Here is a 22,313-nt window from a genome sequence, read left to right as displayed (position 1 = left end):
ATTACCCTGGACCAATTGAGCAAATCCCAATTCCTTTAAATGTTGGATGTGTTTAGGGAGATACTCCGCATGGAAGGCCGCTAGGAACTGCTCCCAAGTAACTGGTACGGCAGGGTGGCCCGCTTGAGCTCCCACCAGCGTACCGCTTCCCCTACCAGCATGTAGGAGGCAATGGCAGTCCTCTGCTCAGGAATTACTCCCAAGGTCTCGAAAGCTCTCTCAGTCTCTGCCAGCCAGTATTGGGCTTCTTCGAACGAGGATCCCCCTGAGAAGGTAGAAGGGTTCAGTCTCCTGTACCTCTCTATGAAGCCGGGGTCGATCAAGGAAGGAGCAGGGTCCGGGGTAGAGGGACTGGGACCGGCTGAGGGTGAACTGGGGGACCTTGTGGTGGAACCTGCTGATGTGGTGGGGGTACTGGAATGTGCTGTGGCGGCGCCTGCTGGTACCGTGGCTGTGGTACAGGGTCGTACCGCGGCTGTGGCGCCGGGTGGTACTGTGGAGGAACAGGCTCCTGCCGGGGTGGCTCGGGATCAGCCTGCTGTAGCGGGGGCTCAACCTGCCCTAGCGGAGGAGGTCCGGGTAACTCCCTTCTCTCCTCTTGCCTTCGCTGGGCAGCTACGAGAGCCTCCACCATCTCATACAGTCTGTCAAGATTCTCCCGAAGCGAATTATCCTGAGCCGCTCGGTTTAGTGGGGGCCTTCCTCTCCTCATTCCCGTGTACTTGCATTCATAAGGAATGATTGAGTAACGATATATCGGTGAGTATTTATCTAAGACACTATTGTGTAAGGGATGGATCCGAGGAAATGCGGCTCTGATACCAACTGTAACGGCCCCGGAAAATATTAAAATGAAATGAGTATTTAAATATATCAAATGCGGAAGCGAGATCAAAATTTCAGTTAACATCCCTTACACGAAAAACCAAACAAACGTACTTAAAATATAAAAGGTTAAACTAACTAAGAAAGAAAACTCGAAAATAAACTATGCGTATGACTACAGAGTCTCTAGGCATCCCCTTCGTCGTCCTCCTGCGGAACGGGCTCGGGAACCATGTCTTCCTGATCTGAAATGGTTAATTAAGGAGTGAGCTACACTAGCCCAGTAAGAACATCACGATATCTCACCGTCACGGAGATAAAGGTGGGTAGAAAACCACAAAAAGACCAATGGAGCATAATTTACAATAAACTCGTTTATTAACAACAAAACCTTTTATCAATAATAAAACTTTTACCATCCACTTACCTTGGTGGAATTTATGAAAACAATATGAGAAAAACAATAACATTATCATAATCATTGAATAATCTAAGCTGTAAAACATAACACTTATCACGCATCTTGTAATTCAATCATTGTACAACATATCTTTTTTTCTCATTTACCAGCCTACTAGTATCCGTGGGGGTCCATAGGGGTTCCGCTACCCGTTAACCTTTAACATTCATAATCAGTTTCCAGGGCCGTCCCCATACCCCGTCCGGTATGGGCGCCAAAACCATGAACCTCAATACCCCGTCCGGTATGAGGGTGAAACGGGCCGTCCCCATACCCCGTCCGGTATGGGCGCCAAAACCATAAACCTCAATACCCCGTCCGGTATGAGGGTGAAACGGGCCGTCCCCATACCCCGTCCGGTATGGGCGCCAAAACCATAAGATCTCCATACCCCGTCCGGCATGTGAGACCACAATCCCGGTAGGGTTCCCTACGGACCCGGTCCGTCCACCATCTCCCAGGATATCTAGTCAGGCTGACCCCCATAATACAATTATCAGTCTACACAATCTTTCATTTTTCCTTTTCCTCAATCAGCATCATCAATTCACATTTAAACAAGCAAATCGTAATTCATACCAAACAGACAACATACAGTATCAGTTTTTCAGTCATTCAACCCATAATTAATAAAAACGTAGTACATGCACACAAATTCGTAAAATGAACACATCAAACCTCATTTTGCATTTAAAGCTGTAAACAGGCCAAATAACAGTAAATCATCAATCACACTAGACTCGGGCTCCATTAGCAACCTTAAGCAATTTCACACATGCGTTAATTCAAGAAATACTGTTTTATCATTTTGAACTTTAATACCGTGATAGGAAATAGGGTGAGGGGTCCTTACTTGTTTTCGGGATCCGAATACGATTCACAGTGCGCCTGCAGGCTGTTCCTAATTTTCCCTGAATTTTTCCCGGGGAACTGAAACACGCTAACAGTACCTGCACGTGTTCCAAAAAAAATCCAAATTAGGCCCAGGGCCTCTTTCGGCCCAAATCGCAACTCCGGCACGGCGGCTCCGCCGTGCTCCGGCGACGGCGCCGCCGCTGGCGGCGGCGAGTCGCCTCGGGTTGACTGTTTTCGGCCGTTTTTGGCCGAATTCGGCCACACTCGCATTGGTCCTTGTCAGAAAACAACCCTAGGGCCCTCGGGGGGCCAAAAAATCACGGAAAAGCGGAGCTTACCGGCGGCGGCGCTCTCGGGTACGGCGACTCTCCGGCGAAGTTCGTGTTTTGGTGATTTGGCTTCGGTCAACCTGTAGAGAAAAGAATGGTGATCACGGTGATATAAAAATTGCATCGAACGGAGGCCGGGAAGGGCCTCGTCGGAGGCAAAAACCGAGAGGGGGCGCGGCGGCGCCGCTGGGCTTCGGCCGCGTATTCCGGCCGTTTGGCCGGGATTTCGGCTTCGATTTGGCCATAGGAGGAATCAGTGGGGAAAAACGAGTCGGGGGTATGAAATTTACCTCGATCGGCGGTCGGAAATTTCCCCGGTGCGGCGGCGAGTGGCGGCGGGTGGCGGCGGTCGGCCTCTGGTTCGTCTTCTCCGGCGAGCGGCTGGCGGCTAGGGTTTTTGGTCTGGTGTGGGGGTTCTATTTATAACCCCTTGCCTTTTGATCACAGCCGTTCGTTTCGTTTTAATCTGGGCCGTTCGTTTTTGATTGAATCTGGGCCGTCCGTGCGTTTGAATCTGGGCCGTCCGATCGCGTGATTGATCTGGGCCGTCGGATCGCACCCACGCGGATCGCCAACGTGGCTCCTTTCGGAGTGACGCGATCTTGCCACGTGGCAGGCCCCGGTTGGTCGGGACTGCTGACCGGGCCTGCTGACGTGGCTGCTGACGTGGCCCCCCTTTTTTTTTTTTTTTTTTTTTTTTTTTTTTTTTTTTTTTTTTTTTTTTTCCTCCTCCTTTCCGGGCGCTACATCTATGATGTTATTATTTCCATGGGTCGTTTTTTATAAATCTCACTGAGGTAAGTGGACGGTAAATGGTTTGATTATTGATAAATGAATTTGTTTAAATCTACTACTCCATCGCTTGTTTTTCGTTTTCTACCAACATTTACTTCTGTGACGATGATATAGTGTGATGTCTTTATTGTACTAGTGTAGCTCATTCCTTACTTAACAATTTCAGATCAGGAGGACTTGGTTCCCGAGCCCGATCCACAAGAAGACGGCGAGTAGATGCCTAGATGTTTATTAGTTTCCTTATAGTCTTTCATTTCTAGTATTTCTTTTAGAGAACCTATTTTTTTGATATTGTTAGTACGTTTAAGTTATTGTGTAAGTGATATTAATCAGAACATTTTATTTCGCTTCCGCACTCATATTCTTTATATACATTTTCTTTTAAATCTCTGGGGTCGTTACAGTAAATATCATTGTTTGTCTTTTTTTTTACTTCTTTATTTTATGTGCGAAGATTTTAGGAATTTCTTTTTTTGTTTCACAAACCACAATCGGCAATAAAGAAGGCTATATTTTACTTATACATTTATTTATATTATAACATAATTTAGTACATATCTTTTAGTTATTGTTACTCTTTCATTTTTGTTCTGTTCATTATATAAAATATAATTTTTACTATTTTTGATGACTTTCCAGAGGGAGTTAATTTTTTATATTACTGTTTTCTTTTATTATTATGGAGTTACATGCATTATATATATAATTATCATTAAATGTTGAAAATTAAACTAGTTAAACAAATATTTTTTATCTAAAAATTATAATTTTATTTTTTATAAGACATTAAATATGTTATAATTATATTTAAATATTTAGATCAATAAATTAGGCCAAAACTTCTTTTTTTTTTCTTTCACTTTATATTTATTAAAAATTAATATATATATATAGTTTAACTCAGAGCTAAGCACGGGCTTCACCTGGTTAATAATTATGATACATGAAGTACGTCCTTAATCATCACATAAACATATGTAATTAACAAATATTATATTGTAATTATGATGATAATTATGAAGTATTTGCTTAAAATGTAATTAATAGATTTATGTAGAGTTAATTGCCATTCTCAAAGGCTTGACACTTCTTTAAGAATCACAAAGGTGGCTTGTAATAATAAACAACTATAATTTTCTAAATATAAAAAACATATGTCAATTTTACAGTAACATAATTTTTTATTAGATAAAAAATATGAAAATATACATGATTGGTAGAATTTTTTATTTATGTATATAACTTCTAAGAAAATAAAAAAAAAATTATTAGTCGTAATTTATTATGTCTGTAATCAATAGTTAAGTCAAAGTGCTTTTTTGAAATAGAGTAATATATATATATATATATATATATATATATATATTGTATCATATTCTCACTATATTAAACCATAAATCATGAACCAGCATTAATAATTTCTACAATTAATTTTTAATTAAACACATGTATTAAAGTATATGATCAAGTAATTTTGGCTTATATTATTCTACAATCTTATATACATTTATTTTTCCTGGCTTATATTATTCTACAATCTTATATACATTTATTTTTCCAATTCATCTTTGTATATAAAAATTATTTGATTGCGGTAAATCCCTCATTGTATTTGTATTTAAAATTTAAACTAAATTAAAAATTACGATTTTATTTTTTATAAAACATTGAGTATGTTAATTATATTTAAAAATTAGATATTTTATCTTATCTATAAATAAAACTTTTAAGTACTCTGAAATATTTAAAAGTTATAATACTTGTAAAAAGTAAAAGAGAAAAAAAGAAATGATTTAAAATTACAAAACGTATATATATATATATGGGGATTTATCATCATAAATATATAAATTGTATTTCAAAACTCACAACTTTAAAACCAGTTCCACATTTTAGTGTAAAATACTAACTAATTTCTAGTTAATTACATATATTAGAAAATAACTTCACATGTTTCTAAGGCTTACCAAGATTTTGACAAGTGTTTGCTTCACTCTCACACCAAAATTATGCACTAAGATCCACCACAATCACATGTTTTTTTCTTCCTCATTTATGCACTAAAAATACAAGACACAATGACAATAAATTAACTTTTCATTGTCTGAACGTTTATTATAAATACCGTAGCAAATTGTCCTAACAAAATTACAAAAGTGAGATTAGTTAAGAAGAGAGTACTTTACAAGTGAGAAGAGAAGAGAGAAAATGGTATTGCCAAGGTACATCGTCCTAAAATCAAAATACAACAACAAATATTTACGCTACATTCATGAAGATACGCAAGTGCATGGATTTCTCCAATTCTCTGGAGATGAGGTTGTAAGTCCCTATTCAAAGTTTGAAGTAGAGCCTTCTAAGACTGCAAGTGGACTGGTACACTTGCGGTGTTGTTACAACAACAAATATTGGGTTAGGTGGTCCAAAAATCATTGGTGGATTATTTGTGGTGCTGACCAACATAATGAAAATCAATCTGACTGGTCTTGCACATTGTTTCAACCCATTTTCATAGATGGCGATTCTCAAAAGCTTCGATTTCTCCATGTTCAACTTAAACATTATTGCTCCTTGTGGAGGCTAGATCCACCCTTCGGTGATTGTTTGTTCGCAGGCTATGATCATCCTGAAGAGTATGAGTGTGATATTTGCATAATTGTTGATTGGGAGTCATTGTTAATATTGCCCAAACATGTCGCTTTTAAGGGTGACAATGGTCAATATCTTAGTGCTCGTTGGATAGAAGGACATCAATATCATCAGTATGCATCTAATGATATCGGGGATCCAACTGTGGGTTATGAAATTTTTACAACCAATGACGGAAGCGTTCGCGTGAAATCTGATTACTTCGGTAAATTTTGGAGGCGTAGTCCAAATTGGATATGGGCTGACACAACATACACCAAAGATAATAATCCCGATACATTATTTTGGCCAGTTAAAGTTGCCAGCAATGTTGTTGCTCTTCGAAACTTTGGAAACAACTATTATTGCGCACGACTCACAACTGAAGGTAAAACAAGTTGTCTTAATGCTTCAGTGCCAACTATTCCTAAGGAGGCCAGGATGGAGGTTTCAGAACTTGTCATTTCAAGGCAAATCTATAATGTCAACTTTCGCCTCCTCGATGCTCGAGTTTATGGTGAGAAAGTTATCACCATGGCGAATGGAGTTGCAGTGAATAAGACAAACCAATCAGATGAAGTCGAAATCACGCTCACATATTCAGATACAACAAGCAAAACTTGGAACTCAAGTGTTTCATTGAAGTTGGGTGTTACAACCGCCATCAAGACAGGAATTCCAATCATTGCAGAAGGAAATATTGAAATTTCTGCTGACTTCGAGGGATCGTATGAATGGGGAGAAACAAAGGAAACAAAACAAGAAATACAAACAGTTTACAAAGCTACTGTGCCACCAATGACTACTGTGAGGGTGATGTTGCTTGCAACAGTAGGTACATGTGATGTTCCATTCTCATACTCTCAGCGCGATACCCTTACAAATGGAGAACAAACTACTTATTATCTGGATGATGGTCTTTACACTGGCATTAACTCCTTTAATTTTAAGTATGAAATTAAAGAAGAGAAACTCTGATGGTTGTAAAAGGACAGGAAATCTGTGGATGTGGTATCCTAGCTAGGGAAAGAAACCTATGGTTGTGGTATCCTAGCTAACTACTTATTAGAATAAAGTGGGCTCTATCTGCCGCAAAGTCCCACCTCTTTTGTTGTGCTCATGGACGTGTTATGGTTGTCGTGTCTATGTCTTTGTAATGTTTGGGTAAGAGGTTTGGCTCTTATTATTTCTTGTGTGTTTTGTTGTATCTTTCATAATTTGATTATTATAATGAAGCTATTTTTAATACCACATATCGTGTCGAATCACATTGATAATACAAGTAACTTATAAAATTAAATTTTCTAATTACTGGAATTTGGAAGGTGGTAGAGATTGAATTATATATTATTACCATGATATTTATCTTAAAAGGAGCAAATTTTTGCCTAATACGTACTTGTTGGAGTTGTGTTTACTTGTATACATAAAAGCAAAAACGTTCGTGAAAGTAATGACAAAAGTTGCTGAAAGTATAAGTAGACCAAACTGATAAATCAATAGGCTTAGTTAATTCAAATAAATGCATAGGCTAAATAGAAAAAAGCTCAAGCACTTCATTAGAATTTTGGTCTATTGCTTCAAGTTGGCCGAAACTAATAAATGGTACTATCAGGGTAACTTCAAGCCCAATTGAAATATAAGTTATAAGAGATGGATAAACAACAGTTTTCACATTACTTTCTAGAATCTTTCTTTTAAATTTTAATTATCTTACCACATCTATGAATAAAAATCTTCTATCAAACTTAAAAGAGTCATTATAATTTCTTCGAGCCCTCAAGTATTCAAGCCATTTTAAGGATTAGACTGAGTCTTCCGTGACAATATTCATAAAGGGATCAATAAGCAAAAGTGACAAATTTCCAGCATGTATTTATTAGTCTTTCTTTCACCAAAGTTTACCTTGGTTGTCAAATCAAGGAATATCTATGGAGTTCAAAAGAAGGAATAGTTTAAAACTCGTTTATTTGTCAATAAATATAAATTGATTTTTTTCTAATATAATTTTGTTTAAGTATTTTAGACAGTAAATTTGCCATTATAAACTTTTAGCATACCCAGTGAGATTAATCCACCTCTCATCTCTCTCCCATTCAATAAGACATCAAATTGCTCAAGAAATTAGATCTTACACTTAACAATAAGTAATAAAAAGAAAGAGAGACTTGTAGAAAGAGGAGGGAAGAGAAAATAAAAAAAATTCATTAATAGAGAGAAGAAGAAACTTAAAGCATATTATCGTAAAATGTAAAGCTTAATATGAAAATAAGTAGAATGTTTTCAAATTTTGAGGTTTTTATTTTTCATTTAGTAGAGATATTTTATTAGCTTCTATATTAATTGATTTCTTAATAGAAATTTTGTACATATTTTTTGCCTATTTTAAAAATGTATTTTCAATTTTTTTACCGAAATCCACTTTCAACATTATATGTTGTATAGAGGTTGTTAACTTTTTGATATGTGGTTCACAACTTACCTACTCATGACTAGTGTGCAATAACGTGTCACTTAACGTGTAATCTACGTCAAATTAAAGAAATTAACATTAATGCCCTATCAACCTATGTGCTAGTTGATTTTTTTTTAATCTAAACCTTTATACTAATTTATAATCTATTTTAATGTTATACTTTCAAATTTTTACTGAATCCACCCTTAACATTGTATGAGTTTTTAGTATTGACTAATACCGTTTTACAATTTTTCATAAACTCATAAAAAGCCGTAAATGTAACACCCCAACCCTTTTCTTTTTTTTTATTATTATAATTATTTTATTTTAATTTTTGTAATTATTATATGAATATAATGATTTATTATGTAATAATATATGGTTTTAATTTAATTTAATTTATTTAAATAGAAATAATAATAAAAAGTGGTAAAAACAGTATTTAGGGATTTAATTGAAAAAATTTTGGGAAAAAAGGGTAAAATTTTGGGTTCTAGGGGTATTTTTGAAAAGAAAATTGAAAACTGGGAGTCAAAACGTAATTTAAAAAGATTGCAGCTCGGTCAGCAGCCCTGGCCAACCAGGACACGCCGTGTGGCAGAGATGCTGACGCGAGAGGCAACGCAGAAGGGAGCCACGTGGGTGATCCGCGTGTGCGTGATCAAACGGCTGAGATCCGTTCTCGCGCGTACGGATGACCCAGATCAAAAACACGCACGGACGGCCCAGATTGCACGGGCACAGATAGACCAGATTGAATCACGCACGGACGACCAAGATTGCATCGCGATGAACGGTCCAGATTCATTTCCTATTTAATCGCGATCGGATGGCCTAGATTGAATCGCGATGAACGACTTAGATTAAAAGTTGATGGTTATAAATAATCTCATCCGCACCCAAACCCTAACCCTACCCGCCAGAGCCCATCGCCAGAGAAAATAGCCCAGCCGCCGGGGAGCCGACCGCCGCCACCTGGCGCCACACCGGAGCAATTTCTGGCCGCCAAACGAGGTAAAAATTCTCTCATTGGCTCAGAATTCGATGTTGAGCCCACCAATGGCCAAATCTGACCAAAAACATCGGCTAATTGGCTGAAAAATGCCGCCGAAGCCCAGCGGCGCTGCTGCGGGTTTTTTCAATTTTTGCCTCCGATCAGGCCCTTCCTGATTCCCGTTCGATATAATTTTTTCACCATTTTGACCATCGTTCCCTCCTCTATAGGTTGACCAGAGTAAAACACCAAATCGCAACTCGAGCCAGAGGAGCCACCACACCGGAGAGTCCTGCCGCCAGTAAGTTTCAATTTTTGGTGTTTTTTCGGCCCACCGAGGGCCCTAGGGGTATTTTCTCACAGGAACCAACGCAATTTTGGCTGAATTCGACCAAAAACAACCAACCTGAGGCAGATCGCCGCTGCTCGCGGCGGTGGCACCGTGCCGAAATTTTGAAATTGGCCAAGTAGGCCCTGGGTCTGTAGGCAGAGTGAAAATGTGTAGATACCGTAAGCGCGTTTCAGTTCCCAAAAAAAAAATTCAGGAAACCCAGGGACCGCCCGTAGACACAGTGAAAATTCAGTTTTCGACGTATTATCTTAAAATGTAAAGCTTAATATGAAAATAAGTAGAATGTTTCCAAATTTTGAGGTTTTTATTTTTCATTTAGTAGAGATATTTTATTAGCTTCTATATTACTTGATTTCTTAATAGAAATTTTGTACATATTTTTTGCCTATTTTAAAAATGTATTTTCAATTTTTTTACCGAAATCCACTTTCAACATTATATGTTGTATAGAGGTTGTTAACTTTTTGATATGTGGTTCACAACTTACCTACTCATGACTAGTGTGCAATAACGTGTCACTTAACGTGTAATCTACGTCAAATTAAAGAAATTAACATTAATGCCCTATCAACCTATGTGCTAGTTGATTTTTTTTTAATCTAAACCTTTATACTAATTTATAATCTATGTTAATGTTATACTTTCAAATTTTTCCTTAATCCACCCTTAACATTGTATGAGTTTTTAGTATTGACTAATACCGTTTTACAGTTTTTCATAAACTCATAAAAAACCGTAAATATTACTGTTTATCTTTTTTTTACTTCTTTATTTTCTGTGCGAAGATTTTAGGAATTTCTTTATTTGTTTCACAAACCACAATCGGCAACAAAGAAGGCTATATTTTACTTATAGATTTATTTATATTATTTATATTATAACATAATTTAGTACATATCTTTTAGTTATTGTTACACTTTTATTTTTGTTCTGTTCACTATATAAAATATAATTTTTACTATTTTTGATGATTTTCCAAAGGGAGTTAATTTTTTATATTACTGTTTTCTTTTATTATTATGGAGTTACATGCATTATATATATAATTATCATTAAATGTTGAAAATTAAACTAGTTAAATAAATATTTTTTATCTAAAAATTATAATTTTATTTTTTATAAGACATTAAATATGTTATAATTATATTTAAATATTTAGATCAATAAATTAATTTAATTTATTTAAATAGAAATAATAATAAAAAGGGGTAAAAAAAATTATTTAGGGATTTAATTGTAAACAATTTTAGAAAAAAAAAGGGTGAAAATTTAGGTACTGGGGGTATTTTTAAAAAGAAAATTGAAAATTAGGGGTCAAAATATAATTTAAAAAAATTGCACCACGTCAGCAGCCCTGGCCAACCAGGACACGCCGTGTGGCAGAGACGCTGATGCGGGAGGCCACGCGGAAGGGAACCACGTGGGCGATCTGCATGCGCGCGATTGAACGGCTGAGATCCGTTCCCGCGCGCACGGACAACCCAAATCAAAAACACGCACGGACGGCCCAGATTGCATAGGCACAGATAGACCAGATTGAATCGTGCACGGACGGCCCAGATTGCATCGTGATGAACGGCCTAGATTCATTTTCTATTTAATCGCGATCAGACGACGCAGATTGAATCGCGATGAACGGCTCAGATTAAAAGCGGATGGTTATAAATAATCTCATCTGCACCCAAACTCTCACCCTACTCGCCAGAGCCCCTCCCTGGAGAAGACAGCCTAGCCGTCAGGGAGCCGACCGCCGCCACCTGCCGCCACACCGGAGCAATTTCTGGCCACCAAACGAGGTAAAAATTCTCACATTGGCTCAGAATTCGATGCTGAACCCACCTATGGCCAAATCAAAACAAAAAAACCGACTAATTGGCCGAAAAACACGCCCAAGCCTAGCGATGCCGCTGCAGGTTTTCTCAGTTTTTGCCTCCGATCAGGCCCTTCCCGATTCCCGTTCGATGTAATTTTTTCACCATTGTGACTACTGTTCCCTCCTCCACAGGTTGACCGAAGCAAAACACCAAATCGCGACTCGATCCGGAGGAGCCGCCGCACCGGAGAGTCCTGCCGTCGGTAAGTTTTGGTTTTTTGTATTTTTTGGGCCCACCGAGGGCCCTAGGGGTATTTTCTCATAGGAACCAATGCAAGTTTGGCTGAATTCGACCAAAAATAGCTGGAAACAGCCAACCTGAGGCAGATCACCACCACCGCGCCGAAATTCTAAAATTGGCCGAGTAGGCCCTAAGATATTTGGGACATTTGTAGATACCGTAAGCGCGTTTTAGTTCCTGAAAAAAAAAATTCAGGGAACCCAGGGACTGCCTGTAAGCGCAGTGAAAATTTGGTTTTCGACGTCGAATCAAGTAAGGACCCCTCACCCTATTTCCTATCATGGGATTGAAGTCTGAATAAATGATAAAACTGAGTAGATATGCATAATTAATTACGGTTGTTAATGAAGCCCGAATCGAACATATTTCTCTGTCAGTTCCTGTTTGATTTATTTTACAGTTTAAATACATTATGGTATCTGCTTTATTTATTCTGTGATTTTGAATGTATGAATCACTGTTTACTTCACTACTGCTTGATTTTGTGAATCTAAGATATGCTTGCCTTGTTGGATGCACGTTGTTTATTTAAGTATTCATGTTTGAGTTGGTAACGGAGACTAAGGACAAATAGGAATGGGATGCGAATTGATAATTGGATAAGATGACAGCCTCACTAGGTATCGTGGGAGATGGTGGACGGACTGGGTTCATAGGGAACCTTACCGGGAACGTTGTCTCATACTGGACGGGGTATGGAGACTTTAAATATTTTGGCGCTCATATCGGACGGGGTATGGAGATGACCTGCTTCACCCTCATACCAGACAGGGTATGGGGACGGCCCTGGAAATTAAGTTTGTTAAGGGAAGGGTTCACGTACAGCGGAGACCCCTGTGGATCCCCATGGATACTAGTAGGCTGATAAAAAGTGGGCAACTGTTATTTGATGATTAAAATATAAAAGTATGACGTGTGCTATGTTACAGATTTTGTATGAATTCATGATATCTATGATGTTATTGTTTCCATTGGTCGTTTTTTATAAATCTCACTGAGGTAAGTGGACGGTAAATGGTTTGCTTATTGATAAATGAATTTGTTTAAATCTACTGCTTCATTGGTTATTTTTTGTTTTCTACCAACTTTTACTTCTGTAACGGTGATATAGTGTGATGTCTTTACTGGGCTAGTGTAGCTCATTTCTTACTTAACCATTTCAGATCAGGAGGACTTGATTCCCGAACTCGATCCACAAGAAGACGGCGAGTAGATGCCTAGATGTTCATTAGTTTCCTTATAGTGTTTCATTTCTAGTATTTCCTTTAGAAGACTTATTTTTTTGATATTGTTAGTACGTTTAAGTTCTTGTGTAAGGGATATTAATCAGAACCTTTTATTTCACTTCCGCACTCATATTCTTTATATACATTTCCTTCTAAATTTTCGGGGTCGTTACAGTTGGTATCAGAGCCGTATTCCTCGGACTCATCCCTTACACAATGATACTTAGAGAAACACGAAACCAATTAATCATTACTCAACCCTTCTTTGTGAAATGCAAGTACGGAGAGATGAGAAGAGAAAGACTCCCATTAAACCGAGCAGCTCAGGATGGTTCACTTCAGGAAGATGTCGACAAGATATTTGAGATGATGGAGAGACTTATTGCTGCCTAGCAGGGCCGAGAGGAGAGAAGGGAGCTACCTGACCCTCCCCTGCCATAGGTTGAGCCACCACTGCAACGAGAGAATCCTGAGCCACCTTGGTACGAGCCTGCTCCTCCACAGTACCACCCGATGCCACCGCCGCAGTATAATCTGGTGCCCCAACCACAGTACTGCCTGGCACTGCCACAGTATAATCCAGTGCCCCCACCATATTTTCAAGTACCACCACAAGGCCTCCCAATCTATCCTCAACCTAGCCTAGTCCCTCTTCCGCGGGACTCAGGTTACGTAGAGAGATACAGGAGACTGAACCCATTCACTTTTGCAAGGGAATCCTCCTTTAAAGATTCTCAGTATTGGTTGACGGAGACGGAGAAGGCATTCAAGACCCTAGGAGTGACTCCTGAGAAGAGGGTCACCCTTGCTACCTACATGCTGGTGGGAGAAGCAGAGCGCTGGTGGGAACTCAAGCAGACCACCCTGTCTGTTCTGGTTACATGGGAACAGTTCTTAGCAATCTTTCATGCAGAGTACCTCCCAGAGCACATCCGACATCTGAAGGAGATGGAGTTTATCCAATTGGTCTAGGGAAACATGACAGTGTCAGAATATGCTCATAAGTTCTTGGAGTTGGGCCGATACTCCCCTGAGATGTTGATGGATGAGGGCAAGAAGGCTAGAAGGTTCTAGTGGGGCCTCCACCCAGAGATCAAACAGCATTTATTTGTACTGGAGCTCAGGACATACTCGGTCGTTTTGGCCAAGGCACAGCTAGTGGAGAGGAGCCTCCACACCCTCCCTTAGTCAACAAGGAACCACAGACCCTCAGCTCCACCCCGCATACCAGCACCTACTGCGCCTGTCCAACAGAACAAGAGGCCCAGACCAGTGATCCAGGCTCCCCCTCAGGCTCCAGTGGCAGGACGTGGTAAGATCTGTCAGCATTGCGACAGAGATCACAGGGACCGACCATGCTACCGCCTCAACAACACCCATCGCATATGTGGTAGTGCCCAACACTATGCGAGAGAGTACCCAAGGAATCAGAATCAAGGAAGACCTCCTATTTAAGGCAGGGCTTACAACCTCATCCAGCAGGATGCCGATGCTGATGCTGACCTGGACGTGGTATAGGGTATGTACACTATCTGTAACCATCTTGCTCATATTTTGTTTGACACTGGTGTATCGCATTTATTTGTTTCACCTGTTTTTGCATCCAAATTTAATGTATTACCTGATAAACTTGATTCCATGTTATTTGTGTCTACTGCTGGGAGTGTAACACTATTGGAAAAAGTTGTCTAATGGCTTGTGTCGTAGAGATAGCAAATAGAAAATTGAGTGTAGACCTAATAGAATTAGGCACGAGGGATTTTGATGTAATTTTAGGGGTGAATTGGCTAGCGGCGTACCACGCCACCATAGATTGCTTTAGCAAAAAGGTTGTATTTAATCCTCCTAACGAGGAACCATTTACAAATTGATAAAATCATTTAGTATTTATTCCTTGATGGTAATTTTTTTAATTGTCGAGTACCTTAACCTTGCTATTTTCTCTAACTAGACAAACTCAAGAAAGAGAATTGTATTCAAGAGATTCCGATAGTCCGAGACTTTCCAGATGTGTTTTCAGATGAACTACCCAAACTACCAGTAGACAGGAAAATGGAGTTCACCATAGATCTACAGCCTGGCACCCAACCTATTTCGGTTCCTCCTTACCGCATGAATCGCGTTGAGATGGAGGAGCTGAGGAAATAGATCACTGAATTGCAAGACAATGGTTTTATCAGACACAGTGTGTCCTCGTGGGGTGCCGGAGTCACTTTTTCCAAGAAGGGAGATGGAACGTTGATGCTATGTATTGATTATAGAGGATTAAACAGGGTCACAATCAAGAACAAGTATCCCCTTCCTAGAATTGATGACCTCTTTGATCAGTTGCAGGGTGCGCAGGTATTCTCCAAAATAGACCTGCGATCAGGTTACCATCAAGTGAAAATAAGAACAGAAGACATCCCCAAGATAGCCTTTCGAACCAGGTATAGACATTATGAGTTCCTAGTCATACCATTTGGGCTAACCAACGCCCTAGCCATCTTCATGGATCTGATGAACAGGGTCTTCAGAGAATTCCTATATCAATTTGTTATCGTGTTCATCGATGACATCTTGGTCTACTCAAAAAGTAGAGAAGAACATGCTCACCATCTAGCCAAGATTTTGCAGGTTCTCATAAGAAAGAAGCTGTATGCAAAATTGAGTAAGTGTGGATTCTGGCTTGAGCAGACCGCCTTCCTAGGACACATCATATCAAAGGATGGAGTATCGGTGAATCCTGAAAAGGTTGAAGCGGTACTCGGCAGGGAGAAATTGACATCAGTTAAAGAAATCTGTAGCTTTCTGAGAATGGCGGGCTATTACCGCAGGTTCGTTGAAGGATTTTCTAGTCTAACGGCTCCCCTAACCCGACTCACAAAGAAGAATGTTAAGTTTGAGTAGAATGAAGACTGTGAAAGAAGTTTTTCAGAACTGAAGAAGCAATTGACTACTGCACCTATGCTGGCCTTACCAAGTGGATCGGGGGGATATACGATCTATAGTGATGCCTCATATCTAGGCCTGGGTTGTGTCCTAATGCAGCATGGGAAGGTCATAGCTTATGGGTCCAGACAGTTAAAGAGCCATGAAAAAAATTATCCCACCCATGACTTAAAGCTTGCCACAATCATACACACCTTGAAGACCTGGCGCCATTATTTATACGGAGAGACCATTCATATCTATACCGATCACAAGAGTTTGAAACACATATTCACTCAGAAGGATCTCAACATGTGTCAGAGAAGGTGGATAGAACTTCTTAAAGACTATGATTATGATATATTGTACCACCCGGGTAAGGGCAATGTGATAGCCGATGCACTCAGCAGAAAAAGAGCAGGTATCTTAGCCCATTTGATAGTCTCAGAATGCAGGCAAATTGGGGCTACACAACAGGTTCAACTTCAGGACTTGAGGAGAGCCACATGTTTGAGCCATTTGACCGTCTAGCCTGAGTTAATCCAGAGAATAAAAAAAACTCAGTCAGCTGATCCCACCTTAGTAGCCCTCAAGAACAATGCAGGATAAGGAGTTAGTTCAGAATTATGAATCTGTGCCGATGGGTTACTCCGATTTCAGGACAGGGTGTGTGTTCCAAATGACAGTGAATTGAAGAGAGACATTATGACTGAGGCCCATAGCTCAAAGTTTGCCATACATCCCGGAAGCACCAAAATGTACCAAAGCATGCGACCCTGATTTTGGTGGAATAGGATAAAAAGGGACATAGCTGACTTTGTGTCTAAGTGCTTGATATGTTAGCAGGTCAAGGCAGAACATCAGCGCCCATGCGGGCTACTTCAGTCTTTACCAATTCCAGAATGGAAGTGGGAACATATCGTCATGGACTTCGTGACAAGGTTACTTAAGGAACGCGCAGGACATGACGCCATCTGGGTAATTGTTGACCGGCTCACCAAGTCTTCCCACTTCTTAGCCATCAGAATGACCGATCCCTTGAACAAGTTGGCAAGAATGTATATCTGGAAAATAGTCAGATTACATGGAGTTCTAGCGACAGTAGTGTCCGACAAGGACCCTAGGTTCACTTCTCGATTTTGGAGTAGTTTTCAGCAAACCATGGGAACAAAGTTGTCCCTCAATACTGCCTTCCAACCTCAGGCTGATGGATAATCAAAAAGGACAATCCGTACACTTGAAGATATGCTTCGAGCTTGTGTCCTTGACTCTAGAGGCCATTGGGATGACCATCTGCCCCTGATAGAATTTGCCTACAACAACAGCTACCAAGCGAGCATTGGCATGGCTCCGTATGAGGCGTTATATGGGCGTCCATGCAAATCACTGATTTATTGGGAAAAAGTGGGCGATAGAAAATTGTTCGGCCCGGAGCTAGTAGAGGAGACTGCATCCAAGATAGTTAAGATCATAAGGAACATTCAGACGGCTCAAAGCAGGCAGAAGAGTTACGCGGACACCCGAAGGAGAGATTTAGTATTTGAGAAAGGCAACCGGGTGTTTCTCAAGGTCACTCCTTTCAAGAAAATTAGTAGGTTTGGCAGGAGGAAAAAATTGAACCCCCGATTCATTGGACCATTCGAAGTTTTAGACAAGATTGGTACTGCCGCCTACAGACTAGCACTACCTCCAGAACTTTTCAAGGTCCACAATGTATTTCATGTGTCCATGCTACGCAAGTACAACCCGGACCCGTCTCATATCGTGGCCCACAAACCCCTCCCACTCCAAGAGGACTTATCCTACGAGGAAGTACCAGTCGGCATTACGGATCGAAAGAGTAGATTGCTCCACAACCAAAAAATATCCTTTGTAAAGGTCGTATGGCAGAACCACAAATCAAGGGAGGCTACATGGGAGCTAGAATCAGACTTTAGAGCTCAGTACCCCCATTTGTTCGATCAAGAGTAAAAGGTAAATTTGAGGGACCAAATTTCTTTAAGGGGGGCGAGTTGTAACACCCCAACCCTTTTCTTTTTATTATTATTATTATTATTTTATTTTAATTTTTGTAATTATTATATGAATATAATGATTTATTATGTAATAATATATAGTTTTAATTTAATTTAATTTATTTAAATAGAAATAATAATAATAATAATAATAAGGGGTAAAAAAATTATTTAGGGACTTAATTAAAAATAATTTTGAGAAAAATGGGTGAAAATTTGGGTTTTGGGGGTATTTTTGAAAAGAAAATTGAAAATCGAAAGTCAAAACGTAATTTAGAAAAATTGCACCACGTCAACAGCGCAGTCAGTAACCCCAGCCAACCAGGACATGCCGCGTGGCAGAGACGCTGACGCGGGAGGCCACACAGAAGGGAGCCACGTGGGCGATCTGCGTGTGCGCGATCGAACGGCTGAGATCCCTTCCTGCGCGCATGGACGGTCCTGATTGCATCGCGATGAACGGCCCATATTCATTTCCTATTTAATCGCGATTGGACGGTCCAGATTGAATCACGATGGACGGCTCAGATTAAAAGCGGATGGTTATAAATAATCTCATCCACACCCAAACCCTAACCCTACCCGCCGAGCCCCTCGCTGGAGAAGAAAGCCCAGCCGCCGAGGAACCAACTGCCGCCACCCGTCGCCGCATCAGAGCAATTTTTGGCTGCCAAACGATGTAAAAATTCTTTCCTTGGCTCAGAATTTGATGCTGAACCTACCTATGGCCAAATCGGAGTAAAAACACCGGCCAATTCGCTGAAAAACGCTGCCGAAGCCTAGCGGCTCCATTGCGGGTTTTCTCAATTTTTGCCTCCGATCAGACCCTTCCCGATTCCCGTTCGATGTAATTTTTCCACCATTGTGACCACCGTTCCCTCCTCTACAGGTTGACCGGAGCAAAACACCAAATCACAACTCGAGCCGGGGGAGCCACCGTACTGGAGAGTCCCGCCGCTTGTAAGTTTCAGTTTTTGGTATTTTTTTGGCCCACCGAAGGGCCCTAGGGTTGTTTTCTCACAGGAACCAATGCAAATTTGGTTGAATACGGTCGAAAATAGCCAACCTAAGGGGGACCGCCGCCGTGCTGGAGTTCTAAAATTGGTCGAGTAGGCCATGGGTTTGATTTTTGGGTCATTTGGGACATGTGTAGGTACCGTAAGCACATTTCAGTTCCTGAAAAAAAAATTCAGGGAACCCAGGGACCGCCCGTAGGCGCAATGAAAATTCGGTTTTCAACATCAAATCAAGTAAGGACCCCTCACCCTATTTCCTATCATGGGATTGAAGTCTGAATAAATGATAAAACTGTATTTTGTACAAATTAAGTAGATATGCATAATTAATTACGGTTGCTAATGGAGCCCAAATCGGACATATTTCTCTGTCAGTTCCTGTTTGATTTATTTCACAGTTTAAATGCATTATGGTATCTGGTTTATTTATTCTATGATTTTGAATACATGAATCACTGTTTACTTCACTACTGCTTGGTTTTGTGAATCTAAGATATGCTTGCCTTGTTGGATGCACGTTGCTTGTTTAAGTATTCATGTTTGAGTTGGTAACGGAGACTAAGGACAAATAGGAATGGGATGCGAATTGATAATTGGATAAGATGATAGTCTCACTAGATATCCTGGGAGATGGTGGACGGACTGGGTTCATAGGGAACCCTACCGGGAATGTTGTCTCATACCGGACGGGGTATGGAGACTTGAAATATTTTGGCGCTCATACCGGACGGGGTATGGGGACGGCCCGCTTCACCCTCATACCGGACGGGGTATTGAGTTTTATTGTTCGGCGCCCATATCGAACGGGGTATGGGGATGGCCCTGCAAATTAAGTTTGTTAAGGGAAGGGTTCACGTGTAGCGGGGACCCCTATGGATCCTCATGGATACTAGTAGGCTGATAAAAAGGGGGCAACTGTTGTTTGATGATTGAAATATAAAAGTATGACGTATGTTATGTTACAGATTTTGTATGAATTCATGATATCTATGATGTTATTGTTTCTATGGGTCGTTTTTTATAAATCTCATTGAGGTAAGTGGACGGTAAATGGTTTGATTATTGATAAATGAATTTGTTTAAATCTACTACTCCATTGCTTGTTTTTCATTTTCTACCAACCTTTACTTTTGTGATGATGATATAGTGTGATGTCTTTACTGGACTAGTGTAGCTCATTACTTTCTTAACTATTTCAAATAAGGAGGACTTGGTTCCCGAACCCGATCCACAAGAAGACGGCGAGTAGATGCCTAGATGTTTATTAGTTTCCTTATAGTCTTTCATTTCTAATATTTCCTTTAGAGAACTTATTTTTTTTATATTGTTAGTACGTTTAAGTTATTGTGTAAGGGATATTAATCAGAACCTTTTATTTTGCTTCCGCACTTATATTCTTTATATACATTTTCTTTTAAATCTCTGGGGTCGTTACAGTAAATATTATTGTTTGTCTTTTATTTTACTTCTTTATTTTATGTGCGAAGATTTTAGGAATTTCTTTATTTGTTTCACAAACCACAATCGGCAATAAAGAAGGCTATATTTTACTTATAGATTTATTTATATTATTTATATTATAACATAATTTAGTACATATCTTTTAGTTATTGTTACACTTTTATTTTTGTTCTGTTCACTATATAAAATATAATTTTTACTATTTTTGATGACTTTCCAAAGGGAGTTAATTTTTTATGTTACTGTTTTCTTTTATTATTATGGAGTTACATGCATTATATATATAATTATCATTAAATGTTGAAAATTAAACTAGTTAAACAAATATTTTTTATCTAAAAATTATAATTTTATTTTTTATAAGACATTAAATATGTTATAATTATATTTAAATATTTAGATCAATAAATTAGGCCAAAACTTCTTCTTTTTTTTTTACTTTATATTTATTAAAAATTAATATATATATATAGTTTAACTCATAGCTAAGCACGGGCTTCACCTCGTTAATAATTATGATACATGAAGTATGCCCTTAATCATCACATAAACATATGTAATTAACAAATATTATATTGTAATTATGATGATAATTATGAAGTATTTGCTTAAAATGTAATTAATAGATTTATGTAGACTTAATTGACATTCTCAAAGGCTTGACACTTCGTTAAGAATCATTAATATACATGATTGGTAGAATTTTTTATTTATGTATATAACTTCTAAGCAAATAAAAAAAAAAATTATTAGTCGTAACTTATTATGTCTGTAATCAATAGTTAAGTCAAAGTGCTTTTTTGAAATAGAGTAATATATATATATATATATATATTGTATCATATTCTCACTATATTAAACCATAAATCATGAACCAACATTAATAATTTCTACAATTAATTTTTAATTAAATACATGTATTAAAGTATATCATCAAGTAATTTTTGCGTATATTATTCTACAATCTTATATACATTTATTTTTCCAATTCATCTTTGTATATAAAAATTATTTGATTGCGGTAAATCCCTCATTGTATTTGTATCTAAAATTTAAACTAAATTAAAAATTAGATATTTTGTCTTATCTATAAATAAAACCTGTAAGTACTCCGAAATATTTAAGAGTTATAATACTTGTAAAAATTAAAAGAGAAAAACAATGATTTAAAATTACAAAACGTATATATATATATATATATATGTAGTGACCCGGAACCTAAAAGAAAATAAATTATAAATTAAATACGGAAGTGAAATAATAGAATTTGGGTTTATATTCCTTACACAATAATTTAGAATACTTAATAGAGTTACGGGAATAAACTTTCTAAAAGAGCAAGCGAAAAATCAAAGAAATAAATAAAAAGTAAACAATTAGGTATCCTAGGACGATCTTCACTAGCCTTTGAAGAGAGTCCGGGTGGTGAACTATTTATAACCCCTTTATTAATTGGGATCTGGATCTTGGTCCTCTTGATCTGAAATGGTTAATGAAAATGTGAGCTACACTATCTAAGTAAGAATATCACACTACTCACCGATACAGAAATGAAGGTTGGTAAAAATCATAAAACAACCAATAAACTTCTTAATTTAAGTAAATTTATTTATCATAAATAAAATCATTTATTGCATACTTACTGTTATGAGACTTCCAAAACTGACCTGTAGAGACAATAACACAAACAACATCATAATTTCATATTCAAGTGGCCAGAACAATAACTTTTCCTTTTTATTTGCTTACTGGTATTCCTGGAGGTCCATAGGGATGTCCCACTACGCGTGAACCCAAATCAAAACTTGTCAATTAACCGACCGTCCCCATACCCCGTCCAGTATAAGCACTAAAAATACTATCCCTTAATACCTC

The 22,313-nt window shown here is 38.6% G+C and overlaps 1 protein-coding gene across 1 annotated transcript; it reads left to right on the top strand.

The window, feature by feature from the left end:
• Window positions 1–5,472: 5,472 nt before the first annotated feature.
• Window positions 5,473–13,429, top strand: LOC110826025 (uncharacterized). The gene is made up of 2 exons (XM_088209733.1): window positions 5,473–6,723; window positions 13,316–13,429. The coding sequence occupies exons 1-2, from the start codon at window positions 5,473–5,475 to the stop codon at window positions 13,427–13,429; spliced, it is 1,365 nt and encodes a 454-aa protein (XP_088065859.1).
• Window positions 13,430–22,313: the final 8,884 nt, after the last annotated feature.

Source organism: Carica papaya, chromosome 8 (genome assembly GCF_054855325.1).
Source record: "Carica papaya isolate Zhongbai chromosome 8, ASM5485532v1, whole genome shotgun sequence".
NCBI classification, from domain to species: Eukaryota; Viridiplantae; Streptophyta; class Magnoliopsida; order Brassicales; family Caricaceae; genus Carica; species Carica papaya.
The sequence above is the reverse complement of the archived record's forward strand: the minus strand, read 5'-3'. Positions and strand labels throughout refer to the sequence as shown.